Source organism: Salvelinus alpinus, chromosome 26, assembly GCF_045679555.1.
Source record: "Salvelinus alpinus chromosome 26, SLU_Salpinus.1, whole genome shotgun sequence".
Taxonomy (NCBI): domain Eukaryota; kingdom Metazoa; phylum Chordata; class Actinopteri; order Salmoniformes; family Salmonidae; genus Salvelinus; species Salvelinus alpinus.
The window spans coordinates 17,921,162-17,942,132 of record NC_092111.1 but is presented as its reverse complement, the minus strand read 5'-3'; the positions used below and the strand labels follow the sequence as shown (position 1 = coordinate 17,942,132).

Here is a 20,971-nt window from a genome sequence, read left to right as displayed (position 1 = left end):
GTCCCCCTGGTCCATAATCATCTCAAACACATCAACCATCCCCCGGCCCCTGTTTCACCGGTTCCTGGTTCACTGGTCCAGGTCATTTCAGGTGTCTGTTTTATTGCTCGTTTGGCAGAATAAAACAGTTGGCTTGTTCACAATCACCATGATGATCAGATAGAGTGGACTACTGCAAGAGAGGACCTGTGGGTGTTAGGGGTCTTGTCTGCTTCGTTGGGTTCTGAGGCCAAACAAACAAGAGGAGAGAAAAAAAACAGCCGAAAGTTTAAAAAAATCACTCAAGTCAAGGGATTTTCCTTCGCTAAGTAGATACTAATTTGCAAAGGAAAAAGCTGCTAATATCATTGCAAGTGTGTTTGTCTTTGTTAGGAAACCTCAAGAAGAAGAGCACAGTATAATGGTTGTTGCTCACTGAGTCAAATCACATTTAAACAAGGCAACCGCAAGCATGTCGGCCCCCAAGAAAAAGGACAATTGAGATATTGCGTGTGACTAACACATTTTCAGTTAATTACTATAGCTCCCACTTTGGGCCAATCCGTGCCATTTTGTAAATGCCAGATCTGTATGGCAAGACTCATCATTCACCCAAGTTTTGACAAAATAGTGCCAGTACTGTCTGAGGTATCGCAGGTGACCAACATATGAACGCATTGAGACAGATCCACAGTCATCTTTGGGGAACAGTTATGGTTGGAAACTACACTACATGGCCAAACGTATGTGGACACCTGTTCATTTCAAAATCATTAATATGCAGTTTGTCTCCCGTTTGCTGCTGTTACAGCCTCCACTCTTCTGGGAAGGCTTTCCACTAGCTGTTGGAACATTTCTGCATGGAACATTCAGCCACAAGAACATTAGTAAAGTCAGATTGATGTTGGGCAATTAGGCCTGGCTCGCAGTCGGAGTTCCAATTCATTCCAAAGGTGTTCAATGGAGTTGAGGTCAGGGCACTGTGCAGGCCAGTTAAGTTCTTCCACACCGATCTCGACAATCCATTTCTGTATGGACCTCGCGTTGTGCACAGAGGCATTGCTATGCTGAAACAGGAAAGCCTTCCCCAAACTCTTGCCACAGGAAGCACAGAATCGTCTAGAATGTCATTGTATACTGTAGCGTTAAGATTTCCCTTCACTGGAATTAAGGAGCTTGAACCTTGAAAAACAGCCCCAGACCATTATTCCTTCTCCATCACACTTTACGGTTGGCATTATGCATTGGAGCAGCTAGTGTTCTCCTGGTATTCGCCAAACCCAGATTTGTTTGTCGGACTGCCAGATGGTCAAGTATGATTCATCACTCCAGAGAACGAGTTTCCATTGCTCCAGAGTCCAATGGCGGCGAGCTTTATACCACTCCAGTTAACACTTTGCATTGTGCATGGTGATCTTAGGGTTCTGTGAGCTTGCGTGGCCTACCGCTTCACGGCTGAGCCGCTGTTGCTCCTAGGCATTTCCACTTCACAATAACAGCAACTGACTTGTTTGAAAGGTGGCATCCTATGACTGTGCCACATTGAAAGTCACTGAGCTCTTCAGTAAGGCCATTCTGCTGCGAATGTTTGTCTATGGCTGTGTGCTCGATTTTATACACCTGTCAGCAACGGGTGTGGCTGAAATAGCCGAATCCACTAATTTGAAAGGGTGTCCACATACTTTTGTGTGTATATATACTGTATTTCAACACAATGTTCCATTACGGTATCAGGTTTCAAATGAAGGCAAGGCTGTGTTGATGAATGCTATGGATGCATCCTTAATGGCACCCTATTCCCTTTATAGTACACTACTTTTGACCAGAGCCCCAAGGGCCAATTTGGGACGAAGGCCATGTCGGGAAGAAACAGGCTGGAATAGGGGGAGAAAAGATAATGGCACTTCTAACTGTTCCAGTAACATCATCTGATCGACACATTCAACCTCAACATCTAGCAGAGAGAAAGGTGTAATGGGATGGTGAATTGATACTATGGTTCTCTGTTCATCCCTATCATTATACAGTCATACTGTATTTTCTCTCTCATTATACAGTCATACTGTATTTTCTCTCTCATTATACAGTCATACTGTATTTTCTCTCTCATTATACAGTCATACTGTATTTTCTCTCTCATTATACAGTCATACTGTATTTTCTCTCTCTATACAGTCATACTGTATTTTCTCTCATTATACAGTCATACTGTATTTTCTCTCTCTATACAGTCATACTGTATTTTCTCTCTCATTATACAGTCATACTGTATTTTCTCTCTCATTATACAGTCATTATACAGTCATACTGTATTGTGTCTCTGTTCATCCCTATTAGCCTATTACACAGGCTAGAAGACTCCGTCACTGTACATCTAGATTATGAAGTCTCTCTAGCGAGCCAAACCATAATGAATATTAGCTCCACTTAAAGAAAAGTTTCACCCCAAAACTATCTTTTGGCATTTGTTTCATTAGTCAATTGTTGATATAGCCCCAGAATGTTTTGGTATTTTGTTTCTAATGAAACAAATACCCAAATTTTGTTTTGGGGTGGAGTTTTCCTTTAAGTGTTGAACCCAGAGAGCCTTGTAACCTACAGTACATATTCTGTCCTGAATTTAATCAGTCCCTTAACAAATTCCAAACAGAGAATAGCCTAAGCTGTTTCTTTATTGCTTTTCTCAGCTTTAGCATTAGCATATTCTGGTCCCTAATGGGCATGGATGCTATCATACTAGCCTCTTCGAGATATTAAACTGTCATTTGGATTGCAAAATGCATTCTAGTGTAACGGAGCATCAGCTGGAGTGTCTTGGGCTATTGAATCTGTACATGGCTAGTTATGGCTTGCACCGTGAAGACCACCGTGACCAAGTAAGCTGTACAATTAGCAGGTGTTACTGATTTTGAAGACATATCACTAGCTTGTTGTTCCATTAAAATCCTGTCACTACAGCTGTGGTTTCAATTTGGTCTAGCTAAGCACTTTGCTGGCGTTCAATCACGTGGTCCTATCAGAGTTCCTACTGACAAATGAGGTTTGGTTCGTATCGCCAACATGACCCAGCCTTCTAAAGATAGAAGACCATTACCAGTGTTTTCTTTTCAATTATAAAGGCGTGAAGATGCCATTAACAAGACAAACAGGCCCGGACAATGAGTACAACTTTGTTTTTAGATTATCCTTGAACATTCATGCACTTTTTAATATGGGAGACTGAATTCACATGTCTAGGAGGTAGAGGGGCAGACGGAGCCTTTCAGTCCCATTTTTAAAAAGTAGTTACTCGTGAAGGCACCTCTTCAGCCATTACAGAGACACGTGAACCACCTTTCTCTGCAAGTCTGAGAGACACTGGCTTTATAGAGCCACCTCACCTCCTGACTACAAATGTCACAAGTACCTTCCTGTTCTTGGAAACCCATTGCCTTCAATGGTGTTACTCTGAAAGAGGAGCAGGGAAGAATAGTCTGTCTGGGCCAAACCGATGATTCTTTCCCTCTGGTCTTTCGAATTAGCGTCAATGTGGCTGACTGACAGGTTGGCTGTCTGACTGGCAGGCGGACGTCATGTCTTTTAAGGAATAATAGCCCAGCCTGATGTTGTTCCTCATCCAATCCAATGTGCCCTCAGACATCATCAAGCACAGGAAGTGGCAGGCAGCATTGTCGTCAGCTGCACTTTACAATCAGCGGTCCGTGGGGGCTCAACGAGCTCTGTACGTCAGAACCGGACAAATTCGACCACAGAGAGGAGGGAGAAGGGGAGAGGGAGCACGTAGGGCACCGCAGCATACAGGGTCCCACTTCATGTGAAGAGGAAATGTTAAGAAGCTGCCACTGTGTGGGCTGTCGGTACAATGGCCTGAGTGACAGTCATTGTGTGGGCTGTCGGTACAAGTGCCTGAGACAGTCTCTCATTCATTGTACTGGGATTTATATAGGGGTTGGGCTCACTCTGGGTGACAATGTCTCATAGTGATTTTCTTGAAGGTCGATGTCCCTAGAGTTGGATAATGTGTAATAGATGTGCAGCAATGGCAGTTATCTGTTTTCACTCTTTCATTCCTTCATCCCATACATTTTTCCCATATGGATTTTCCCATGTGACAATGTCAGAATACAACAAGTTATTGCTCAAGTACAGTGCCTTCAGAAAGTTTTCACACCCCTTTACTTTTTCTATATTCTGTGTTTGAGCCTGAATTTAAAATGTAAATGGTTTTGTCACTGATCTACACACAATACCACATAATGTCAAAGTGGAATTATCTTTTAAAAATGAAAAGCTGAAATGTCTTGAGTCAGTAAGTATTTAACCCCTTTTGTTATGGCAAGCCTAAAGTTCAGGAGTAAAGGTGTGCCTAACAAATTGCGTAATAAGTTGCATGGACTCATTCCGTGTTCAATAGGGATTAACAGGATTTTTGAATAACTAACCCATCTCTGTACCTCACACATACATACAATTATCTGTAATTAATTTCCTGAACAGACTCAACCACAAAACAGGGAGGTTTTTCAATGCCTCGCAAAGAAGGGAAGCTATTGGTAGATGCTGATTTTCCCTTTGAGCATGTTGACGTTATTAATTAGGCTTTGGATGGTGTATCAATACACCCAGTCACTACACAGATACAGGTGTCTTTCCTAACTCAGTTGCTGGAGAGTAAGGGAACTACTCTGAGATTTCACCATGAAGCCAATGGTGACTTTAAAACCATCAGAGTTTAATGGTTGTGATATGAGAACTGAGGATGGATCAACATTGTAGTTACTCCACAATACTAACCTAAATGACAGAGTGAAAAGGAGGAAGCCTGTGCAACAAAAAAATATTCCAAAACATGCTACTTGTTTGCAACAAGGCACTTAAGTAATACTGCAATAAATGTGGCAAAGAAATGAACTTCTTGTCCTCAATGCAAAGCGTTATGTTTGGGGCAAATTTGAGAGGAAAACCGTGTTCAATCTGCTTTCCAATAGACACTGAGAGATGAATACACCTTTCAGGACAATAACCTATAAAACAAGGCCAAATGGGGTTGCTTACCAAGAAAACATTGAATGTTCCCGAGTAGCTTAGTTACACTTGTCGAACAAAGTGTAAAATGTATCAGGGTTTCCTTTTTAAAGCAATTTATACAGGTAATTCTGATCTGTCAAGAGGTCAAAGTGATTTTGACCTCAATATTCTGTAATTGTGTCTGATGTATACTGTAAATCTATGCTTTCCATTGATCTATGATTAAAGGATATACGTAAGCAATAATGTGTTGAATACTGGTAAAGTCCCAATGGGATGAAAGAGTGATAACATAGCAGTGCAGCAATGGCAGCTTTCGCTCACACATTTTTCAACTCTAAGGACAAAGACCTTCAGGGAAATCGTCACCCCAATTGAACTCGACAGCCCAAATTGTGGGGTCTGGCCCATGGGCCAATGTTTTCGCTACCTTGTATAATTAATTTTGCTCAGCCATCTCAAATCTCGGCATTGGCAGTCAGATCATATTCAGAGGATTTGTCTGTCTGGCCGCTGTTGCTATGCAATCTCAAGGCTGACCTCTTGTTGTTCTGGATTATTGGCTTATAGCTAGCTACACAGTCGGAACTGAACACGCTAGTATCAATTTGACACCTAATCATCTTGGGGAGAAAATATGGCAAAGAATGATAGGCAATCGATGTGCAGAGCAGAGCCAGTATTTGCCGCTGTGAGCTGGGCTAACCTTGTGTTAATTGGGTACGGTGCTACCCTGACATGCAGGTCTCTATCACTGGGTCAGACATCAATAGCCCCAAGTCAAGTGGAAATTGCTGCTCTCTGAACTGACAATGCCAATAAAATAATAACTGATTGTCAATGGAACCTAATAGATAGGTGAAAAATGAAATGCTTCAGGATAATTGTCAATTGGCTTTGAATGTATGATTTGAGGCTCCCCCCGAAAGTTTTTTTTATTTTTTTTGGTATCCAATTGGTAGTTAGTCTTGTCCCGTCGCTGCAACTCCCGTACGGACTTGGGAGAGGCGAAGGTCGAGAGCCGTGCGTCCTCTGAAACACAACCAACCAAGCCAACCCGCACTGCTTCTTGACACAATGCCCACTTAACCCGGAAGCCAGCTGCACCAATGTGTCGGAGGAAACACTGTACACCTGGCTACCGTGTCAGCGTGCACTGCCCGCCACAGGAGTCGCTAGAGCGAGATATGACAAGGACATCCCTGCCGGCCTAACCCGGACAACGCTGGGCCCCATGGGTCTCCCGATCACGGTCGGCTGCAACAGAGCCTGGACTCTAACCCAGAATCTCTAGTGGCACAGCTAGCACTGCAATGCAGTGCCTTAGACCACTGCGCCACTCGGGAGGCCCATTGAAAGTGTTGGTTTTAACAATAAATCCACTTCCATTTGCATCCAAGAGTTGTTGTATATTTCTCTCTTCAGTTTGCTCCTCTGTTTATGCAGCTTGGTTGTTAAAGTGGAACTAGCCGCATTTTAACTACTTTGCAGATATGAAACGGACAATCCTATCAGTAAAAAATATCAAATTCCCAGTTTATGCTTCAAAACCAACTTTCTAAGAGGTTTTAAAAATAGGTTATACTTGACTCAAAATTCCATAAGGTACAGTAAGGCCTTTAGGCAAAATAGATGGATGCAGTTCAATGCAGGATTAATGTAATTCCCCAATACATTTCACAGCTGTCTTGGTACATTGTTTGCTGCCTCCACCTATTCGGGATCCACTGTTTCAGTTTCAATGACTCAATATTTTGAACAAAAATGGACGACTAACTAAGGCTGGGAATGTCAATGCAATCAAACTAGCTAGGGAAATTATCACAAGTCAGTCATAACGTGACTAATTGGCTAGCGCATGTGTCAACCCCAAGACCTGCGGGCGGAATAGGACACAGTGAGTCAACGTTACAGCCTGATGGGCTCGCATTGGTGACTCCCCCTCATATTGTTTTTATTTGGCTATAAATAGAAATGCAGGTGTCATTTGGCTAGCTAGCCAGAAATGTGAATCGCTTCGCTAGCTAGCTAACTAGCTATGTTAAACTTGAAGTGTCTCTTAGTTGTCCAACAAATGTGTTTGGCATCGATCAAATGGGCGGGTAGGCACGTTTCCATTTCAGTTGTAAGAATGAGCAGGCTACTATTCTCCATCGTTTATCAGTGCAATTCTGACGGCCAACTAGCTGAGAGGGTTTAACTAATGTTCCCTCGTTAGATTTTAGCTCATCTTGCTCTGGCTAGCATTAGTTGTTGATCTTGTTGTTGATGCGCATAGGCAATTGAGGGAGAGAGATCTTACCTTTTCATGGTTATATTAATAGGATTGTGAAGTTCCCAAATGTAAGAGGACTCCCGTGGTATTTACATATTTGCAGAAATCCATTCAGGTGTATTTTGTGGCTCTTAGCGAATACGTTGTAATGATCTAACGTCGCGCTATTGCTACTGCTTATTAACACATAGTCCAGTTCAAAGTTAATCATGCCAGGCCCGTGTGGCAAATGGTTTATTTGAATATAAGCCTACTGTATCTCTCTGATATGGTGCACCAGTCTGCGTTGACTCGATCCTGGACAAAACACACGTTTTTGAAGTTTTATTTGCGGCATTGTCTATTAATTGGCCAAACACATGCCCGCTTTCCCATTCTATATTGCTATAGAATTCAAATGTCTTACTATACGTGAAAATGACCATATCGAAGTGCTCTTATGTCAGAAAATGTATTCTTCCTGGCAGTGTATATGAACAGATTTGAATAAGATTTCATGTTGCTAAAACGCTGTCAGTTCTACTTTAAGTTTGGTATCTAGCAACAGACGGTATTCTGTTTTCTCTTCTTGATTGATCCTCTCCTTGTCTCTCTCAGGTACAGAGAAGGTGCGTCAGGCCCAAGGCTGTAAACATCTCCATGTGGTGAATCCTGACTGGCTGTGGGGATGTCTGGAGCGCTGGGAGAGGGTGGAGGAATCACTGTATCCACTGAAGGAGGACTACACCAAGACCCAACGGTATATATACACACACACACACAGACACACACAAAGTCACAACAGTACACACACTCGGGCGTTATCTGATGGTGTTTCTGTCTTTAGGAGCAACAGCCCAGTCACGTTCCCTGACCTCCAAGGCTCCTTCCAGAACCCCCGGTTCCCCCCCGCCCCCCTCCACCACCACCCTCCTCCAGCTGCCCCTGAGATGCGGACGTACGACCCGGTCACGGGGAAGCTGATTCGCCGTGGGACTCAGGCCTCCAGACCACCATCTTACCTCCAGGCCTCCATGTCTGCTGCCCACGGCGACCAGACCTCGCTCAGGTACTGACCTGGCAATTCAACTGTGTTCACAACTGTGTGTGGCGTGTACTTTCGGATGATGAATGATGACATGTGTGTTCAGATCGGTCCTCTTCTGTGGGTGTCCATCAGATGTATTGATATCTGGGATTGATGGTTGGCTTTTCAGTGCTTCTAAGTACCTAGTAAGTCTTCTTGCCCCCCTCATAGCTAGAGGAGCAAGGACAACAGGTCTCGTACCAGTTAGAACATTCTGGAACGTAGCTTGTCTCTGTCCTGTCCTTCTCTTTGCTCTGATGGCTGCTATACGGAGGCAGGTAGCCTAGCGTTGCAGCGTTGGGCCGAAAGGTTGCTGGTTTGAATCTCCAAGTCGAATAGGTGAAAAATCTGCCTATGCCCTTGAGCAAAGCACTTAACCCTAATTCAGCGTTTCCCAAACTCTGTCCTAGGATCCCCAAGGGGTGCATGTTTTGTTTTTTTGTTTTGTTTTTTCGAGTTTGGGAAACCCTGCCCTAATTGCTCCTGGGGCTCTGGATAAAAGCGTTTTCTAAATCAGGGTTTTCCAAACTCACCCCCTCCTGGGTGCACGTTTTGGTTGTTGCCCTAGCACTACACAGCTAAGCACTACACAGCACTACACAGCTAATTCAAACAGCACTACACAGCTAATTCAAATAACCAACTCATCATCAAGCTTTGATCATTTGAATCAGCTGTGTAGTGCTAGGGCAACAATCAAAACGTGCACCCAGGTAGGGCCCCAGGATCCAGTTTGGGAAACCCTGTGCTAAATGACTCTAATGTAAATGTATCACCTTACATTTAGTAGACGCCGGGCCCTGTATATACAGAAGAGCTCTGAAAACTTTGTCAGTGTTCAGAAGATGTAACACTCAAAACAATAACTCTGGCAGCGCTTACAGCTGTAACATAGAGAACAGTGTTTGGTCTGTTAATCATATTTCTATTAGTAGGCCGGGTACCAACTGTCTAGGAGCCGAGCAGCAGGTGTTTACGCTGCAAAGTGGCTCCCCGACCGACCCAGCTCCCTCTAATGAATATATATATGTATACATGAGGCCCACAGCCTATATGCTGTGTGGATTCTTCTCCTGGAATTAAATGATTAGCCGATTCCTGCTGGAGTTTCTGCCTGTTCATTATGTTCTACAGCTAGAGGTGAAGATGAATTAGCATGTTAATGCTGGAAAAGTCTGTTTTGGAGGAGAAATAAAATACTGGGGCTATGATGAATGTGATGGGAAACTGCTCATTAGTCAGCAAGCAGCTACAAGAAGTTATATTACCAGATTTGTATTTCCCAGTCCAACCTCAAGGTTGTATATTACTTGCAGTGTCTGCATGTATTTCTGTTTTCAGTATTGTAGGTAGCTTCTTTACCCATAGTTTGTCAAGATTAAATCTGTCTCACTTTAGAAAACCTTCTGTCCTCCCTGTGTGAGTCACCAAAAGCATCTCTGTCACCTCAATTGGTGTGTACAAAAGAGTTAACATCCTAGTCTTGGTGTTGGTCTCAATTAAAATGTTTTCCTTTGAGCTGGCTCCAAATGTTGTGAAAAGTTTTCATCTCTAAATTGGCTGGCGTCTGTTCACCGGACGGTCTCTGCCGGTGGCTCCTTAACTTTCTGCTTTGAGACAGAAAAGTCATGTTAATAACATCATAATGAAGCTTCGAAGCAGAGCAGAGTTTGTCTCACACACACACACAGTGAGGCACAATGCTGAATTTTTGTTACATAAAACCCAAATTGGAGAGAAATCATCAAAGAAGCTCCGCGCCCAATTAGAGACCACCAGGAGGAAGTGCTGCCGCCTGCAGTGCATACTGGGTGATGTGGAGTGTCGTTCCCCTCTTAATCGCTCAATACTTTCTTGGTTTCTGGGCAAAATGTTCCTCTCAACATCACCACTCAGTGGGGACCAGCCTGTCTCAGCTGTTTATCCTCAGCTAGCTACACCCCTGTTCTCAACGAGGTCCTCTAACCAGATCTAACAGGACAGTAGTGAGACGTGCCAACCCCAGGACTGTCTACTCTATCCTAAACAGATATTATTTGGAGAGCCCGACCGATATGTTTTTTTGTGTCCGATAATTATTCCGACTTTTCGGGGGACAAACGTGCCGATAGACTGTTTTACTGCGGGATTGAAAAAGTGTTTTTCAACACTAAATTCTCAAACTGCCATCCAAAAGAGCAATTGTCCAGTAACTTCATATGCTGATGTCCTACATTGTGAAAATAATGACACAGCATGAGAATGGGCACTAGTGTTCAGATCAGCATGAGATTCTCTTTTCATCCTATTTATTGAATATCGGTTATCGTTGGAATTATTGGCCGATACGTTATATCAGTAAAAGGCCAATATCGGCCGCCGATATCAGTCGGGCTCTAATTATTTCCCCAGCCTCACCTTGGCTCCACACACACAGCCTCACCTTGGCTCCACACACACAGCCTCATCTTGGGTCCACACACACAGCCTCATCTTGGGTCCACACACACAGCCTCACCTTAGCTCACCTTGGCTCCTCACACCTTGGCTCCTCACACACACACACACACGCACACACAGCCTCACCTTGGCTGTCCTCAGATATCCTATACCCTAAACATTCTGCCAAACATAGTCTAAGCCTCGCTCCTTGTAGCGTATCCAAGGATGTTTCTGGGTTCTCCTTCATCTGTAAAATACTATACAGTAGCAGATACCACTCATTGGGAGAAGTGATTGTGTTGTACAAAGGTCCTGCACAATGTTACTGGACAGGAGGAGTTAGCTTAAAATAGACTAATCAGATTCGTCAATGAAGGGCAATATTCTAAGTATTTTGAGTAGACCTCATTTAGAACATGTTATATATCCTGCTTGGCTTAAAATGAAGGAAATATATCTGTAATTTCCTACTATCCCAGTGGATCTCTCTCTGGTCTGCAAACCGCTCTGTCTCCCACTGGGAAATGTCTCATTTTCACAGCGTTTAAAAGCCCAGAAGTTGCACCCGTCCTCTCTCCCTCCACCCTCTTTCCCTTCCCTACATGTTCTCCCCCTACACTCTGTGGTACACATCACAGATGCGTCTTGCTTCGTGTCGACGTTGTCCTAGATTAAAAAAGGAACGTTTAATGGGTAGCATCTGTCCTTTTTGTTATATTCATTTATAGTTTTACTGTATCGTTCCTCAACATCTGTCCTCGACTTTCTCCCGTGTCTTTGAAAACGCACGCACAAACTTGACATGTGGTTTGTGGTCAACCACATTTCACCTGCCTTTGACAGGACTTGTATGTATGTCTAGTAGGGCTGTAATATTAGCCGTGTACTCCTGATAGCCCCTAAGGCTGATGGACTGTAAGCCTGACCCTCTACTGAAAGTTTAGAACATAATGGAAAAATCTTGCTGTTTTGGTAGCTGAATGTAATTAGAAGACGCACAAAGGGTGTTTCTCTTCCTGTTTCCCACTATCGGTGATAACACGTCACTGGTTTTCTCATGGTGATTCACAATGAGTTTATTATGGCTAATTAGGTAATAGTTGGAGATGTTTGTGTCTGGCTGATGGTGGTTTGTTGTGGTGTGACCAGGGGGGGTCAGAAGGACCAGCAGGGGGAGACGGCGGGTCCCTCCAGTCGAGACGACGAGCAGCCTGGACCCTCCTGCCGGCGGAGGGAACGCCAGCCCAGCATGTCAGAGACCAACCCCCTCTACACATTCTGTAAAGAAGACCTGGACAGCATGGACAAGGAGGTGAGGAACACACACGCATACATTGTACCCGCTAAACATTTTTCAAAGATGTAGGCATACTGAAAGAAATACTAACAGATCTGGTTGGAAGGACCATGGAAAATACATTCTGTCACAAACATAATACCTTTACATGTGTCTCACATGAACTCTGTGTGAATACAGATTCCATACAGTCTTCAGGCAGGGTTGGCGCTGTACGGTGGACTCTCTGCGGGCGTGCTATTATGAGCATCTAATATCTGCCGTACACAGACAGAACCCCACACAGAACTAGACAGAACCACTCGGACATAAAAACATGATGTTCCATCTCTCTCTTTAAGGAAAGTATTCTGAGAATATAATCATTACGCACGCACATGTTCACACACACACACACACACACACACAGTGGTTATAGTGCTGTTTTTCCTGGCACATCCACTGTGTGCAGACTGTGCATCTCCAGCCTCCAAGCTAGATAATGGTGTTTAATGACATCTGAGGGCTGCTAATGTGTCAGGGGACATACTCCTGGGTCCTCTCCAGCAGCCTCTATTTGTCTCAGTAGGGCTGTCCAGAGTGTGCCTGACTGGAAAAGCTGTCAATTCTCTGCTTGTTCAGAAAATGACAATGAACAATAAAAGTATTCCTCCATGTCAAGTTTCTCCACCACCATGTTAGTACTTCTGTTCTCTGCTATCTGTCACTCACTCGTCTAGCAAGTTGTGTGACTGTGCGCTTTGCGTTGTTAATGATGATGATGGCACCACATAGTTTTAATTAATTCCCCAGGGAGCCCAACTCTTGTCCCCCTACTTATGTCTGGCTGGTAACAGAAGTTCCTCGGCACACGACATGCTCTAATTGACTGGTTAAAGGGAGTCAGAGTGATGCCTCCACGTCTGTTTGAGGTTGAGCTTTCTCGCTTTCACCCATGCTTATTATTTACATCCCCCCCCCCCCCCCACACACACACACACACACACACAGACAGACAGAAATAATTTGTATGTAAAGGCTTATGTTTTATTGAGTAGTTCTGAACAGTATTCTGTCCCCTGTAGTCATTTTGTGGACATGGCTGTTAAGTTATTTGGAGAGAGACGAAGTGAAAGAAATGAGAATCTGATGGCTGAATAAAAACTGGAGCGACACTCATGATAGAAATCTGTGTGACGTTGTTTTCTCTCCACTTCCTGACCTGGGTTTTATTATTGTCATATAGAATATGACTGGTGGCACTTTTGATACTTTTCTTTCAGGATGTTTCTCGCGCTCACCTCTATCCCTCTGTCTCTATCCTTCTCTCCACCTCTCTCTCTCCTTCTCCCTCGCTCCCTGTCTCCCTTGCCACCAGTACAGGTCACACAGCTTGTCATGGCAAATGGGTTCCAGTTGTGAGTTTTAATCTAATGGTTTGGATATCACTGTGACTGGGGACACTATGATTGACGAAGGGCTTGTTGTGAACCAGGAGACTGCAGAAATGGATTATGGCTCTGGCACCCCATTCCGTTTATTGAATTTGCCTTTGTGTTCTAAATAACGTACCTATTCTCTTTAGAGGGATTGCCTGAGCTCTGGCTAAAAGTAGTGCACTACATAGGGAATAGGGTGCCATTTCAGACACACATAAAGTGAATGTCTTGATCTGTTTATGAGTTCAACTGAAAGATAAAGTTCTGTAACCCTGGTCGCCGCAGGCTACGGTTCTGTACTTCTGCTGTGGCTCAGACTGCTGTGGCAGAGTCTTCCATGAAAAGAGACATTTATTATTTCTTGTCTTTGGTCCTTTTTAGTTTTAAGTGTTGATGGGAGAATGCTCAGGCTGCACCATGTGTCCTTTTTAAATCACTGAACTAGAAATAAAATGTCTAAGCCTAAAGATCTTGTTACTTATCTCTTTTTGATGGGTAACGTTACCTCTATCTGTCTACAGAATATCTCTGTTCTGAGTAGGTGTTCAGAATAGCTGTGTGTGGATGAGGATAACCTTTTTAGTATTGTTATTACATTACGTCCATGAACCATGAGATGCCTTCCCATCGAATTACAATTTTCAACTTTTGCCACCTTCTTTTTTATCATTGACCACACGTACAGGGGTCAATAACACAGCTAGACATGTTAATGGTATATTACACATCCCATGTTCATTCATCTCCATGTCTCTGAAGTAATTTCAGTATGGTGTTATTAACCCCTGTTTTTTTGTTTTTTTTTAACCCTCTTTTCTCCCCAATTTCATGGTATCCAATTGTTAGTAATTACTATCTTGTCTCATCGCTACAAAGGTCGAAAGCCATGCGTCCTCCGAAACACAACCCAACCAAGCCGCACTGCTTCTTAACACAGCGCGCCTCCAACCCGGAAGCCAGCCGCACCAATGTGTCGGAGGAAAGCACAGCTAGTGCTGCAATGCAGTGCCCTAGACCACTGCACCACCCGGGAAGCCCTATTAACCCCTGTTTTAACCGAGCTCACTTTTGTTGTAAACTATTTTGCTTGTCCCATTCTACAATTGTCCCATTATGTCCTTTAACTGTTATTGTAGGTCTGTTATCTAACATCACCCAGCCTGTTTTCAGTGATCTCTGCTCCCTTGGGTGTCTGAACCAATTGGTTTGTTTTTATCAAGCTTCACCGAGCCTGTGTTAGAATGGTCATTAAGCCTCTCCCATCCTTCTTTAAAATGTCTGTTTTCTTTAACGTAGCTATTTTCTCATTCAAAGGAAAGAACAGCCTGCATACAATCAAACATAATTTGATAATGCCGTGGCGCTGCCTCTGGTGCTGGGGGGCCTTGAACGTGTGCAAGGCATCATGAAATCAACAGATTATCAGGTGTTTTGTAGTACAATGTTCAACCCGGTGTGTAAAAACGTCTCAATTGAAGGTTGTGGGTCTTCCAGCACGACAAGGACCCCAAACACACATCAAAAAGCACCCAGGAGTGGTTAAGAAGAGATGCTGGACTGTTCTGGAGTGGCCAGCGAATCTGAATCACATCCAAAATCTATGGCGAAAACTATTATTTAACCAGGTAGGCCAGTTGAGAACAATTTCTCATTTACAACTGCGACCTGGCCAAGATAAAGCAAAGCAGTGGACATAAACAACAAAACAAAGTTACACATAAACAAACATAGAAAAGAAAAATAGAAACATCTATGTACAGTGTGTGCAAATGTAGGGAGGTAGGCAATAAATAGGCCCTAGAGGTGAAAATAATTACAATTTAGCATTAATACTGGAGTGATACATGTGCAGATGATGATGTGTAAGTAGAGATACTGGTGTGCAAGAGGGTAAGTAATAATATGGGGATGAGGTAGTCGGGTGTGCTATTTACAGATTGGCTGTGTCCAGGTACAGTGATCGGTAAGCTGCTCAGACAGCTGATGCTTAAAGTTAGAGAGGGAGATATAAGACTAAAGCTTCATAGATTTTTGCAATTCGTTCCAGTCATTGGCAGCAGAGAACTGGAAGGAATGGCGGCCAAAGGAAGTGTTGGCTTTGGGGATGACCAGTGCAATATACCTGCTGGAGCGCGTGCTACGGGTGGGTGTTGCTATGGTGACCAGTGAGCTGAGATAAGGCTTTACCTAGCGAAGACTTATAGATGACCTGGAGCCAGTGGGTTTGGCGATGGATATGTAGTGATTGCCAGCCAACGAGAGCATTCAGGTCGCAGTGGGGTTTTGGTGATAAAACAGATGGCACTGTGATAGACTACATCCAGTTTGCTGAGTAGAGTGTTGGGGGCTATTTTGTAAATGACATCGCCGAAGTTAAGGATCGGTAGGATAGTCAGTTTTACAAGGGTATGTTTGGCGGCATGAGTGGAGGAGGCTTTGTTGCGAAATATGAAGCCGATTCTAGATTTAATTTTGGATTGAAGATGCTTGATGTGAGTCTGGAAGGAGAGTTTACAGTCTAACCAGACACCTAGGTATTTGTAGTTGTCCATATATTCTAGATCAGAACCGTCCAGAGTAGTGATGCTATTCAGGCGGGAGGGTGCGGGCAGCAATCGGTTTAAGAGCATGCACTTAGTTTTACTAGCATTTAAGAGCAGTTGGAGGCCACGGAGGGAGAGTTGTATGGCATTGAAGCCCCTTTTGGAGGTTTGTTAGCACAGTGTCCATGAAGGGCCAGATGTATACAGAATGGTGTCGTCTGCATAGAGGTGGATCAAAGAATCCCCAGCAGCAAGAGCGACATCATTGATATATACAGAGAAAAGAGTCGGCCTGAGAATTGAACCCTGTGGTACCCCCATAGAGACTGCCACAGGTCCGGACAACAGGCCCTCCGATTTGAGACACTGAACTAAATCTGAGAAGTAGTTGGTGAACCAGGCGAGGCAGTCATTTGAGAAACCAAGGCTGTTGAGTCTGCCAATAAGAATACGGTGATTGACAGAGTCGAAAGCCTGGGCCAGGATGATGAAGACCGCTGCACAGTACTGTCTTTTATCGATGGCGGTTATGATATCGTTTAGGACCTTGATCGGGGCTGAGGTGCACCCATGACCAGCTTGGAAACCAGATTGCATAGTGAAGGCACGGTGGGATTCGAAATGGTCGGTGATCTGTTTATTAACTTGGCTTTCGAAGATTTTAGAAAGGCAGGGCTGGATGGATATAGGTCTATAACAGGTTGGATCTAGAGTGTCTCCCCCTTTTGAAGAGGGGGATGACCACGGCAGCTTTCCAATCTTTGGGGATCTCAGACGATACGAAAGAGAGGTTGAATAGGCTAGTAATAGGGGTTGGAACAATTTCGGCTGATAATTTTAGTTGGTGGAGGGAACCCCTAAAATATTGTAGAATTAGAGCAGTTTTCTGCTAAGTTGGTCAACTTGTCAGTAGAAAGGTGCAGCAAGCTCATTGATGGCTACAAAAAGCTTTTGTCTGCGGTTATCTTGGCCAAAGGCTGTTCAACCAGCCTTTGGCCATTATACATTTAATGTGGTGCACTTAAGTTTACAAAAATACATTTTTACCCCCCAATGTTGAAAATCCAATAACAAGGTTTAGTGACCAAAAAGTTTTTTTCAATTTCATCTTATTTGAGAAGAAATTGGTATTTGTTTTTTTTTGGAGCGGAAGGTTGCCAATGTATTTGGCCGCAACTGTAGGCCTGCATAGCTTTATTTATTTATTTGCTATTAATAATCTGTTGGTCCTGGTGGAATCCCGATTTTTAATTATCTCCCTCCAGTATGTGGCAGACGGTTAGTGTTTTTATTAGAGGTCGACCGATTAATCAGAATGGCCGGTTTCAAGTTTTCATAACAATCGGAAATCGGTATTTTTGGACACCGATTTTTCAGATTTTTTAAATATTTTTTTACACCTTTATTTATCTAGGCAAGTCAGTTAAGAACACATTCTTATTTTCAATGACGGCCTAGGAACGGTGGGTTAACTGCCTTGTTCAGGGGCAGAACGACAGATTTTTACCTTGTCAGCTCGGGGATTCAATCTTGCAACCTTACGGTTAACTAGTCCAACGCTCTAACAACCTGATTACATTGCACTCCACGAGGAGCCTGCCTGTTACGCGAATGCAGTAAGAAGCCACGGTAAGTTGCTAGCTAGCATTAAATGTATCTTATAAAAAACAATCAATCAATCATAATCACTAGTTAACTACACATGGTTGATGATATTACTAGTTTAGCGTGTCCTGCGTTGCATATAATCGATGCGGTGGCATTCGCGAAAAAAGACTGTTGTTGCTCCAACGTGTACCTAACCATAAACATCAATGCCTTTCTTAAATTCAATACACAAGTATATATTTTTAAACCTGCATATTTAGTTAATATTGCCTGCTAACATGAATTTCTTTTAACTAGGATAATGGTGTCACTTCTCTTGCAACAGAGTCAGGGTATATGCAGCAGTTTGGGCTGCCTAGCTCATTGCAAACTGTGTGAAGACTTTCTTCCTAACAAAGACAGCCAACTTCGCCAAACGGGGGATGATTTAACAAAAGCACATTTGCGAAAAAAGCACAATCGTTGCACAACTACCTAACCATAACATCAATGCCTTTCTTAAAATCAATGCCTTTCTACAACCTAAAACTTCTTACCTGCGAATATTGAAGACTCATGTTAAAAGGAACCACCAGCTTTCATATGTTCTCATGTTCTGAGCAAGGAACTTAAACGTTAGCTTTTTTACATGGCACATATTGCACTTTTATGTTCTTCTCCAACACTTTGTTTTTGCATTATTTAAACCAAAATGTTTCATTATTTATTTGAGGCTAAATTGATAAAATGTTGTGTTCATTCAGTATTGTTGTAATTGTCATTATTACAACAACAAAAAATAACCGATTTAATCGGTATCGGCTTTTTTTTGGTCCTCCAATAATCGGTATCGGCGTTGAAAAATCATAATCGGTCAACCTCTAGTTTTTATAGCAGGTAAATTAGTGGTCATGTCAATGTATCACTCTGGGTCTGGCTGCCCTGTCACTGAGCTACTAGCCATTTCAGGACTGTCAATAATCTGCCTGCATTAATGTGTTTAAATATTAGGAAAGTCAAATCATTAATAATTAAGTCAAATCTTACCTGATTTGACTAGACTTGATGTTGCCAGGGAACTATGTTTGGATTACTACAGCCGAACCGAGAGGAGTGTTTTTAACAGTCTTTTCTCAGCAGCGTATGGCATCAGGTCTGTCAGACAGGCTGAGGAATGGGACGACTCATGTGGTGATCACTGATCTACAGTACGCTCCTACAGAGAGACAGGTACTGAGCTCTTATAGAGATGGAAAGAGACAGAGGAAGGAACAGATATATCCATCTAATAACTTCTATCGTACCTTAAAATAGGAGAAGATCAGGAAGCAGGGGCTGGATTTACATGGAACAGACAAAACAAGTGCATGAGCTAAGGACGTAAGGTTGAGGTTAATTTGCAATTCATTTAATTCTGTCTGACATGAAATGTAGGCTAACGCCCTCATGTGTGACTTGGGTGTTTTTTTTATCCCCTATATCAAGCATTCTGGGGCTTTTTGTCACCTTGGCGGTCATCTAAAGGTTGTTTCATGGTAATCGATTCAATGGCCCTATTAAAACCATTAAATGGTTGCTCAAGATGTTTAGACCTGCCATTGAATTTCTATTGTGACCCAAAGCCAGTCCTCTCTGCTCAAAGACCTCAGTTCTCACTGTAGATGTAGTGCTGTGATTGGTTGTGTGATGGACCATGAACAGGAAGGAATGCGGATGCTGGGTATTGTTCCCTAAAGACCAGCAGTGTTGTGTAAATGTGACATTTTGGATGGTAGGACTTAAATCTCCGAGGGCTTCAGGAGCCAAAAGCCAGCATTCTAGCAGACAGACACGTTCTCCCAAAGTGTAGATGCTTTAAAGTTATACATTCATCAGTCCCTCCAGGATTCTGCGATTGCATTATTCTATGCAAAATCAACCACTCCACACATATTATACAAGAGCTTGCAATTTTGACAAATCACCACACTTTTACTGCAGAAAAAGCTCCTATCAAAGTGTTCGCAATTTCGACCACTGTTACTGTGGAATACAGCCCAATCAAACCACACGTGAACAAATGTTTCTCCCCCCCAAAAAAAATCGCAGCTGAAGACTGTGCAAGAATCAGCATAGCATGTGTACAGAATGTCTGACCAGCCACCACAGCAGCGGCAGTCAGCAGATCACTGTGACCGAAGCGATAGCAGGGAAATCTGTGGTGTTCTTTTTGAACTAACCTTCACTGACTCGAGAAGAATCGTTATTCTTTTTTGTTTGAACGGCTGGCCGCAATGAATCAATGAATCGCAGTGAAGGCTTGATACACACTCCTCCGGCTCAACACAGCACCTCCAGAGACATGCTCAAACCAACAACTGTCTGTCATATGTGTGTGCTAGAAAATAGATCATGCTGGAGGCTGCATAGAGACATATTCTGCTTAAAGTCTATAATTAATTATAATTAATAATTACTATAATTGAGTGCATACATTGTATTGGTTTATTTTTTATTAACATGATAGAGAAAAATATAAACTCAGCAAAAAAAGAAATGTCCTCTCACTGTCAACTGCATTTATTTTCAGCTAACTTAACATGTGTAAATATTTGTATGAATATAAGATTCAACAACTGAGACATATAAACTGAACAAGTTCCACAGACATGTGACTAACAGAAATTGAATAATGTGTCCCTGAACAAAGGGGGGGTCAAAATCAAAAGTAACAGCCAGTATCTGGTGTGGCCACCAGCTGCATTAAGTACTTCAGTGCATCTCATCCTCATGGACTGCACCAGATTTGCCAGTTCTTGCTGTGAGATGTTACCCCACTCTTCCACCAAGGCACCTGCAAGTTCCCGGACATTTCTGGTGGGAATGACCCTAGCCCTTACCCTCTGATCCAACAGGTCCCAGACGTGCTCAATGGAATTGAGATCTGGGCTCTTCGCTGGCCACGGCAGAACACTGACATTCCTGTCTTGCAGGAAATCATGCACAGAACGAGCAGTATGGCTGGTGGCATTGTCATGCTGGAGGGTCATGTCAGGATGAGCCTTCAGGAAGGGTACCACATGAGGGAGGAGGATGTCTTCCCTGTAACGCACAGCGTTGAGATTGCCTGCAATGACGAAAAGCTCAGTCCGATGATGCTGTGACACACCGCCCCAGACCATGACGGACCCTCCACCTCCCGCTACAGAGTACAGGCCTCGGTGTAACCCTCATTCCTTCGATGATAAAAGCGATTCCGACCATCACCCCCGGTGAGACAAAACAGCGACTCGTCAGTGAAGAGCACTTTTTGCCAGTCCTGTCTGGTCCTGCGACGGTGGGTTTGTGCCCATAGTTGTGGGTGATGTCTGGTGAGGA

General features: G+C 43.3%; 1 protein-coding gene across 3 annotated transcripts in view; it reads left to right on the top strand.

Annotated features, from left to right (window-relative positions):
* The window catches only part of LOC139554877 (RNA polymerase II subunit A C-terminal domain phosphatase-like), a 112,799-nt gene that overhangs the window by 27,876 nt on the left and 63,952 nt on the right, over positions 1–20,971 (top strand). For all 3 annotated transcript variants that reach the window (XM_071368106.1, XM_071368105.1, XM_071368104.1), the window contains 3 exons: positions 7,880–8,021; positions 8,109–8,330; positions 11,919–12,081. In XM_071368106.1, coding sequence (XP_071224207.1) covers positions 7,880–8,021; positions 8,109–8,330; positions 11,919–12,081 — 527 coding nt within the window. The remainder of the gene's footprint in view (positions 1–7,879; positions 8,022–8,108; positions 8,331–11,918; positions 12,082–20,971) is intronic.